Source organism: Porites lutea, chromosome 4, assembly GCF_958299795.1.
Source record: "Porites lutea chromosome 4, jaPorLute2.1, whole genome shotgun sequence".
Classification (NCBI taxonomy): Eukaryota; Metazoa; Cnidaria; class Anthozoa; order Scleractinia; family Poritidae; genus Porites; species Porites lutea.
In genome coordinates, this window is record NC_133204.1 from 32,656,373 (window position 1) to 32,666,563 (window position 10,191).

Consider the following 10,191-nt stretch of genomic DNA (forward strand, 5'->3'; position numbering starts at 1 on the left):
CGCACGGTAAGAGTTTTTTCAATTTATCAATAAAAGGCCTTCAAATTTTGTGTTACTTATTTTTAGTTTCTACCACGGATTCAAACCCTCGAGTAGCTGTAAGCAGTCACAGCCTGGTGAATAATAGTAGGTAGGTTAAATGTTAATCCTTACGGTTCATTACCCGTAAACTTCCGATAATGCGAAGTTTTAGTGGTTGCTTACCACAGATGGTTGCTTACGATAATCAACGCATCAGGTTATCTTCAAAGACAAACACAGGGAACCCGAACGCTGTATTAGCTAACAGAAAAATTAGATGAGTTTACGTTGTATTAGCTAATAAAATAATAAGATGTATTTACCTTTGTTCCTGTGTCTTTATGAGTCCTTTTGGAAGGGATTTGAATCCGTTTGCTTGTCTGGCACGTCGTAGATACGACACTCAAGTTTCGTCTCACGAAAGTTAACAATACTAGAAACGTGAGACGAAACTTGAGCATCTTATTTACGACGCACCAGACAAGCAAACGGATTCAAATCCCTTCCAAAACTACTCATAAAGACGCAGGAACAAAGGTAAATATATCTTATTACATGATTTATTACATCTAATTTTTCTATTAGCTAATACAGCATTCGAGTTCCCTGTGTAACACCACAGGTAGCCCAAGCTCGAAATATGACCATAGACAGCTGTTTCGCCCTCGTTGGGGCTCGTCAGTATGGCGTAACAACCAGAAAGCTCTGGTTACGCCATACGGACGACGAGCCCCAACGAGGGCGAAACAGCTTTCTATGGCTACAATCCCGCTCTGTTTTGAGTTCTTTCGGTGTCGTGTTGATGTCTTGCAGAGTTAACTTTCACGTAGTACGATCAGCATTGCAGTATTCTGCTTGCAGAATTTAATATGTCTACTTTTCATTTTTGCTGATCAGGTCTCTATAGATCCTACGCCCGATCCTACGTTTTCCGGCATATTCGTTTGCGGTTCTTTGCAGTCCTTTGTGGTTAATGTTCGAAATATGAGCATCGGCGAGCATCGGCATTGTTGCGTAATATTCAAAATATAAGGGTTTGTATGGGAAAAAAACCTATCGTTTCCGTAACCTACGAAAATGAAAGGATTTCAATAAAAAAACAGCTTACCTTACTTAAAATGTGTGTTACGTCTCTCCTGTGTGGGTCACGGGCCGATTTATGGCCGTTTTATGGGTTTTATGTAAACGGTTTTCTCTTTTGAATCAGTTACGCAACAATGCCGATGCGCCGATGCTCATATTTCGAGCTTGGGCTACCTGTCGTAGCACATCTAAATTTTGGGAGGTAATTCAGGGGCGGATCTAGGGGGAGGGTGTAGGGAGTGCGCACCCCTGCACCCCCACACTTTCCCGCCAAAATGACGCTAGTTCAAGGTTGAGCAATACTCAGAATTGAGAAATAGTAGTCGTCCTCGTCTCAGAACCTAAAGCTCTCTACTGCCTGAGCAACGCCAAGACCAACTCTAGGTGTCCGTTTTAGCGAGAGTGTCCGCCTTATCAGAGAGGGTCAATTAAAAGGACTGAAGACTGGGCAGGGAGCTTTGAATATCTCCAAGGAGGAGTTCGTATTTTAAAGTTGTCAGTAAAGGACTCGACCATTTGACTTTTGAAGGGGTGTATGAGTGATATCGACTGAGTAAGATCTGAATTTTTTCCCCGACATATAACGGTGTAAGATTTTCTCCAGCATTATAGGCCATGATACGTTCCTGTATTTCTGGTATTTCCTTGCACGATTTTTGCCCCAGTCAAATCAGTCTGCAGGATTTTTTTTTCTGAAATCGCCCATAACCCCCCTCAAAAGTCAAATGGTCGGCTCCTGAGAGACAGTTGATTATACCTTAGTTTCTTTTCTTTTATAGTCAATGCTTCTGTAATGGTCGCTGTACCTGCCCTGCCACCTTGCAATTGTCGCAGACACCATCTCCCGAAAGGAAGTACCTCAATCATCGTCGCTGGAGCCAAGGATCAAGTCCCAAAACTTCCCCGAAGCAACAGTTTCGCTCCAGCTTGAAACTTCCTGGAAAAGCCGGTTCCTCATCGCCTTCAGTTCCTGCCCAGAATCTTTTTCCATACGCAACGCCAGTTTTTTCAAGGAGAGGTAGCAAAGGCAGTTCAAGTCAGGGGGGTGATAGCCTCCAGGGAGATGACATCTGTATCGTTGTTACTGACGCTGACCCAAGGGCTAACCCCTGGGGTAGCTCAGAAGCGGAGCAAGACGGCACCCCATGGATGGCTAATTTTACCGCAATAACGACACAGGAACTGCAGGAGAAAGCTTTCTCAAAGAAAACTCAACAGTCGCCAGGTTGGAATCCCTTCTGAGATCGAGAAGTTTTTCAAATTAAGTGTAATTTTATACCTCTAGATCATGGAGATCGCGTAGGCAACCGTAAACTTCTGCTTTTAAGCCCCTGGGTTTACACAATTTCGTTTGGGGTTTTAAAGCAAGGCTTATAAAAAGGGCGGCTTATATCTGAATCGGGCTTATAATAAAAACTAAAAGAAGATTTTCAGAACAAGCTGAACAGCATTGCTGATCAAAACCATGCAAAACACTTTTTGAATTTACTCGCTTTTTTAAGCTTCAAAATCGAATTCATTCTAGTACAAGTAAGAAGGAGCTGATATCCGGGGAGGTCTTCTCAGCGGATGTATTTTTTTTACAGGTCAATGCGCCCATAACTGGGGGGCTTATAAGTTAAGGGACTTCTAAGCGGCTGTTTACGGTATTTGTTCTAAAAAGTGCAAAAATTTGTATATGTCAACCAAGTTGCTAAGGTGGGTTGGCCATCGTAGGGAGGTAAAGAAATTGCAGTTCCGAGTGCTAACCCCCACTCCCAGTCCCCTTGAAAAAGCTCTGACGAAAGGCTAGCATTCGAACCCTCAGCTTTTCTATCTCCCTACGGTTGCCAAACTGCCTGGTTATCATGACAACTGAGAGAGAATAATGGGACCAAAAGTAGGTTGAGTTTGATCGTCTGGGTGGACGTAGTCCTGAATAGGACTATTGTTGTTGACAGTGACTGACGTTTCGACAACCTGTGCGGTAGCCATCTTCAGAGTCTTGACTCTGAAGATGACTACCGCACAGGTTGTTAAAACGTCAGTCACTGTCAACAACAACAGTCCTATTCAGGACTACGTTCACCCGAAAGATCAAACTCAAACTACTTTTGAAATGACTCCTCGGTTCAAACCTTTCACAGTAATAATGTGACCCATAGCCTGTGTCACGCCATGGCGGTTTTGCTTGGGCGCGCAAACAAGCCAAGGTGGGCGAGGGTAGTGAAACTGCGAGGAGATTGGGGCGGGAGCAACGAGAAACCAGAGAATAATCTCAAATGACGTTGACCGGGATATGTGACTTTCACCCAAGTTACCTTTAGAGGTTGTAATTCTCTATTGTTACAACCAAATCTTTGTTTTTCTCTCCCCACCGACGTAACACCGTAGTTCCTTTAAAAACTGACTCCTTCATTCATTTTTTGCATTAAAGACGTTTGTCACTTTGCAATACGTATCGTTTTTTAAGTTAAAGCAAGAGCCAGGCCCCTTAATTGAAACCAACCTCTCTTTTAGGTTCCTCAGCAACAAATGAGAGCAGCGAGAAGAATTCTAATGAGGACACTAGACAAGAACTAACTCAAAAAGACTTGCTTTCATTCGCGAGACAGATTGCTGTTGGCATGGTAACGTATCATGCACCCTGTATTATCCACCAATCAAGCGTGTCTGAGCATGATAAGTAAATTGTAAAATATATAAATGCAGCTTTCAGTGTTTCTTGGAAGTACATTTGGCGCTTCTAGCTCATTCAGGCATTTCACTAAATATATAAACAATAAGTAATTCCGTTGTTTACCCTCGGCAGTATTTATAAATAGCACTAATGCCTCAAACTTAACAGGGTTAAGAATCCCAACGGGCCGGAGGCATACCAGTTGGCTATTTAGAGCATGGCCGAGGATTTGAACTCGGGACTAATCGTGAACAAATCCAGTTAGTGGTCAGAGCGAGACCTAAACTCAGGGCCTCCGAATTGCAAGTCAAGCGCTCTAACCACTAACCGGCCACGCTACCCCACTAAACTTATCACTACCGACTATAACAGAAAATTGACCATTAATTTAGAGCCAAACCGGACGGCTACTAAGCAAGCTATGGCGAATACGTACAGTATTTTTACTAGCAATATTTGTCAAGTAATTATAGAGTCAGCTTAAAAGTGACTCATGCGCAAGTTTTTCTCTCAATTTTTTAGGAATATTTGTCACAAAGAAAGTTCATTCATCGCGACCTTGCAGCTCGTAATATTCTTGTTTGCGATGACCATTTAGTGAAGATCTCGGACTTTGGTTTATCGAGAGACGTCTACGAGAGCTGTGAGTACCAAAAGGCACAAAGCGCTGGAAAATTGCCCATCAAATGGATGGCTTTGGAATCACTGTTGGATAACATATATACCATTGAAAGCGATGTGTAAGTAATGGCTTATTTGCCTGAATTCTTATCAGGGCGGGGGATACGGAAGCCAGCACGGTGATATGTGGAAGATTACACGAACTTAAGGTCACAGTTGGACAGCATAAAAACCTAAGACGCTGAGAAGTAGAGGTCTTAAATTCGTTTTCCGCTGTCATCATCTTACTATACAGATCAGGCATCGGATACCAAGTTAAAATGAAAACCTTCGACGCACTTTGTTCAACCTGTCCGGGGAATGGGCAGGATCCTGCATCTTTATAATGTTATATATCGATATATAGACTGATACTTGAGTGTCTGCCCCTGTTTAGGTGGTCATATGGAATCGTGTTGTGGGAGCTTATCACGCTTGGTAAGTTCTGTAGTGATACTAAACCGCTCTGATGGTTCAACTTGATCTTGTGTTGATCGTTTTGTCAAACCTTTATTCGTCTAACACCGATACAAACCTTGATGAATGAAGGCACGATCTACCGAAAAAAATTGGGCTACTAAACATTAACTTTTTAGGAGTACCCCTCTGCAAATTTTCACCCAACACTGAGATATTTTTAATAATATTATCTCGCATTATCCTGAACTTGCGCGATCCATTTTCTCCAAGAAGACGCATTCGTACTTTTTAACTATAGACTGCTACTTTGACCAGGTACCTCACCATATCCTGGTGTGTCTGGGAGAGATATCCAGAAGCTGCTGAGAAACGGCTACAGAATGGAGAAACCTGAAAACTGCAGCCAGCAAGTGTAAGTGAACAGATTTCTGAATTTGGAGAAAAGCTTTTTTGCTGTTACGATCATGTGATGTAATACAAAAGATTTTTAAACAGTTAAAAGGATAAAATATTTACTAAACAAAAATCTGCAAAGCTGATCATACTACGTAAAAGGTAACTTTGCAAGACATGAACACGGCATCGGTGGATCCAAAAAGAGCGGGGTGGCGTTCACACAGCTGTTTCGCCATTGTGACTCATCAAAACGGCGTACCAAACAAAAAGGCACTGAAAAAATACCCGCACACTCTGTTAAGCTAGGCCCCAACATTGGATCGTCACACCTGCATAATCACGCCAAAAAAATAGCCTCGAACTATATCTTTTGATCTATTTACTCTTTCCTGTTACTCAGACTAGCACAGTTTGGGATATTAGTGTCATTATAAGTGATGGAATCGAATTCTATGAGACACACATAAGCGGCTTGCAAACTCGTACTCGTAGCTCCAATCTAGAGGTCGCTATTGGCCTTGCACCCACTTTTCAGGTCTCGCCCCTTCGTGTACTGTTTGATGATCCCTTTGGCTGTATTGCATGTACGAAACAGCCACAAAGCGAATGAAAGTATCTGTTTTTAGAACGTTATATTTCAAAAACCTTAGTCTAAGTGGCTTCAGTTACAGTAGACTAGTCGCACTGTAACGAGAGCTTTGCTTTGATATATTAGATTTCGCGAAAATGCCCAATTTGTAGATGACATCTCATTGTTATTCGGTTTCTATAGGGGAAGAGATGTCAGCAAAACATACTCTTAAATTAAGGTTAATGTTAGATGTGCTGTTTCACTTTGTGACTTTTTCGTGCTTCACACCCAAAGTTATCAGTGGAGCATCAAACACGAAGGGATGAGACCTTCGAAAAATGGGTGCGAGCCTCCTCTATTGCGCAGTCAAACGTGTGAGCTCTACGGGGGACCTTGTATAGACCGGCGCGTGCGTAAAACATTTTTTTGCCATTTGTGATCTTTACAGGTACCAGATTATGATGTCTTGTTGGGCAGCCAATCCAGATGACAGACCAAGCTTTACAGATTTGCGAAACGATTTGGAGAGAATGTTAGAAGCAGATGATGAACTGTACATCAGCGTCCACTGTGAGGATTATGATTATTACTGTGTTCTTGGCAATGACAACGCTAGCAGCTCCAACGGAGACGAGAATCCTCCAACACTGGACAGTAACGTTGAAACACAGCCTTTCATATAAGCCATCAGCATCCCCTCTAACATTTAAGCAAAAATAATAGACCGTTGCTTTCGGAGTGGTCTTTCATGATATTCAGAATTATAAACAGGCATGATAACGCTGTCCCAGACCTTGATGTAATTATATCAAGCATGAGACGCAGTGTTTCATCGCCAGATGAAACACTGCGTCAAATGCTTGATATTACTTCTCAAACAAAATGATTTTAGAAGAAGAAATTAAGGATGCAAAAATAAGCCATTTTTCATCTGATTTCAAACACTCATTAAACATTAATTTCATTTGTATTTTCTTTATGAATTATTAATGAGTTTGAGAATAGTCGCTAATTGATAAAATTTTAATGGATATCAAGCTGCGGAAAACAAGAAGGGGTAATTCGTCGCTACATACTGGCCATGGGTACTACAATCGACTAATTTTTTTTTCTTTTTTTTCAAAGTCAACACGGTTACCCCATCAGTTCATAGCGTTTGCTGATTCGTCCCTAGTGTCTTTCATTTTTTTATACGGCTCGGTAGACTGCAAAACAATCAGTTTTTTCTCAAAATCGTTTTACCGTAACATAACGCGCGCACTTGAATACGCAAAAATACGGACTGTTTTGCAATCTAACGGCGCGGAGATAGGGGGTGAAAATAGTGAGATACAACTGATAATCTACTATACTAGAACGGCAATACAACACCAAGGGCAAGACGAAAAGGTATGCCAGTTGACGTTGTTTGTGTAAATCAACATGTTTTTTAATAGCCTGCGAGCAAGCTCTCCTCTGCCCCTCGCGGCTTCGCCGCTCGCTCGTGCGTTCTCGCGAGACTCGTTTAACTCGCCCAAATAAAAGAGCTTGCTCGCAGGCTAGTTTTTTAACTACCCACGGTTCCTTGAATACGAACCAAAGAGCTTTGGGTTAATGCCTTTTTCACGTCTTTGAAAAGACCGCTAACAATGTTTTGCAATGAATTGAACGGGTCCGTCTATCTTAAGATGTTGCTTTATATAATTTCCCAAAACGAATTAGAACTGAGGATGGATTCATTTATGTCCTCCGATTATGACACCATTTAAAAAATTTGAGGCTAAAGTCAGAGTATCAATTCTTTCTCAGTTCTCTCCTTACTCTCTTTTAGCTCTTCTACTTATTGTTCATGTTTGTTCATCATGTTTTTTTATATTTTCCTTGAGTACCTTACGATTCGGTATTCTAGTCAGAACTGGGATACCTCAAGCAAAGCAATAAAGGTAACAATTTCTCGACCCAACCCTCGTTCTTTTCCCAAAGATGCGAGGTAAGGTCGGAGTTTCACTGTGACGTGAGAGCTCGGCCTAGCTTACTGTAACGATCCAATTTAATCTTACATTCTCATATAGTACAGGGTTCGTACAGGTCATGGAAAACCTGGAAATTCATGGAATTTACTTGTAGGTCACGGAAAGTCATGGAAAATTAATCCTGTGTTTCATAGATAAGTCACTGAAATTGTCAAAGCAAGACTGAAAAATTGAGACCAGTTATTAAACAGTGCGAACGCCACGCATTTTGGTTTAGGCCAGATTCTCTGTTTGTTAAAGTGGGTAAGCCAAAAAATCCCATAAACAAGAATAGTTTTGTAGCTTTTCGAAAGCCACAGCTTGACTTAAGAAGGTGATGGAAAAAGTCATGAAACTAAATCATGGAATTGAGAGCTCAAAAGAGTACGAACCTTGTAGTACAATGTAATAATAATTAAGAACAAGAACAAGAAGAACCTTTATTCACAACAAGTAGAGAAACAAGTGCGTGTGGCTTTACAAAATATGGTTGTATTAACTGATTAAAATCTAAAAAAATAATAATTACAGTAGACAAATTGAAAGAGACACCTGTTAATAAAAGGTCTTTTTAAACGTTCCGTTTTGGCTGCAGGTAAAATAAAAGTATGCCTTCGCGTCGACCTCTCAAAGATCTCTGTCTTTTCGCGGGGGCAACAGCCCAAAAGAGGATGCGAGGGATTCTCTGCAATTATAGTTTTCCATAACTTGCAGTCCCGATTTCCAATTACCTCAGTTATTACACATAAGTTATTAATATATCCGAACCTAAAGGCACGTTTAAAAAATTTGTACCTACTGAGTCCTTTGGTCTGAAAATGAAGTTTTAAAATTAATGTATTGAAATTGTAATTTAATTAAAGGATTTGTGCTGTTCGAAGAAATGCATATAGGACGATTTCTACGAAGGCTGAAAGGTTTGTCTCTACTTGTAATAATGTATAAATAAAATGTTACAGTGATTTCCTTCACAAAAGTATTGTATGTTTTTCTTGACGTTTTTGACGGTTTATACCCTTGTGAACGTCACTTGCTTGTTTTGCATTAATATTACAACCCTTTAAGCCCAAAAGTCACCAGTTGGACTATAGATAATCCCAATTGCGTTCTTCAATCCCGTCATCCCGACCCCAATTTTCGCTTGATCCGGTAATTCCGATGATTATTTTTGGCATCCCACATCCCGAGCATTCTTTCAATCCAGAACCAGAGGACCTCCTTAAGGGGTTACGTAACTATATCCCTAGTCTGAATTTCAAAACCTGTAGTTTCGCGTGGTGAGGAGGAAGCCATATCGCTGTCGGTATTTTACTATTGTATTTGTCCTTTTCTCTGTAGCAGTCGCAGTTTCAACCCATCTTTGTGTCGTTTGTGGCCATTTCTGCTGTCCTATGTCACTAGGGAGTTTACGCGACGACGACGACGGCAACGAAAACGGCAAAACATCCATAGATTTAGATTAACAAAACAACAACTTTGCACGTGCATCACGCTTTTTTGTACATTTCTTTGCCGACGTTGCGCGACTACAACTTTCACATTTTGTCGAGGACGGGAACACAAGAAAAACAACTTTCTTTTTCTTTTCCTGAACTTTGATGCAGTTCTTTGGAATTCAACCCCAAAAAAATTTTCCCAACATTCACTGACGAATTAAACGAGATGGAATAAGCGCGATAAAGTTTGAGGCGGCGCAAATTCACCTTTTTTAGTGACTTTTTGGCATCCGTCGCCGTCGTCGTTGCGTAAACTCCCTATTGTTTCAAAGCCATGTCGTTTGTCGGAATTATCCAAACAGGACCACAGACCCTCGGCCTTCAAATTTCAGGGGCACCTAACGACCGTTTTCTGTAACATATCTGTTCGGAGAAGCAAATATTGCTTAGAATTTTCTATCACTTGGGGACGGCAAAAAATTGATGGATGACTGTTCCATTCGTGTACAATTTTCCGATAAAATCCCTTAGATTTTCTGAAGTTTAATTTTTCACATTTCACTCCCCAGGTTAGGCTATTTTCATAATAAAAAGGAATCCTAAAATTTTTGGATTCAAAAATGTGATGGAACCGGAGAGGACTGAAAATAATACTGAAGCCCTTGTAATTTCGAAAAGACTCAAGTTGCCCTAGGATGACCGAACAAATAAAAATTTTATAGCGCCCCTTAGAATGCGTTTCTAGAGATCTAAAAGTAGTCTGGATGGCCTAAAAAGTGTTTTCAATGTATCTAGGAGGAAACGCTCGTTGGGTGCCCTAGAGTCCGTGCCCCTGAAATTTGGGTAAATCTAGGATCCCGAAAAACCTATTGCGGACTTTCTAGGTAATTTCTTTATATTCACTGATTAATCAGACAAAATTGTAGTGAAAAGCCTAGTAGAGATTACAAAAGA

General features: G+C 40.9%; 1 protein-coding gene across 1 annotated transcript in view; it reads left to right on the top strand.

Moving 5' to 3' along the window:
• The window catches only part of LOC140934544 (uncharacterized), a 28,235-nt gene extending 21,414 nt beyond the window's left edge, over positions 1 to 6,821 (top strand). Inside the window, exons 20-26 of the mRNA XM_073384151.1 lie at positions 67 to 130; positions 1,884 to 2,329; positions 3,604 to 3,713; positions 4,286 to 4,503; positions 4,821 to 4,861; positions 5,159 to 5,255; positions 6,259 to 6,821. Coding sequence (XP_073240252.1) covers positions 67 to 130; positions 1,884 to 2,329; positions 3,604 to 3,713; positions 4,286 to 4,503; positions 4,821 to 4,861; positions 5,159 to 5,255; positions 6,259 to 6,493 — 1,211 coding nt within the window. The 3' untranslated portion in view covers positions 6,494 to 6,821. The remainder of the gene's footprint in view (positions 1 to 66; positions 131 to 1,883; positions 2,330 to 3,603; positions 3,714 to 4,285; positions 4,504 to 4,820; positions 4,862 to 5,158; positions 5,256 to 6,258) is intronic.
• The last annotated feature ends 3,370 nt before the right edge of the window (positions 6,822 to 10,191 follow it).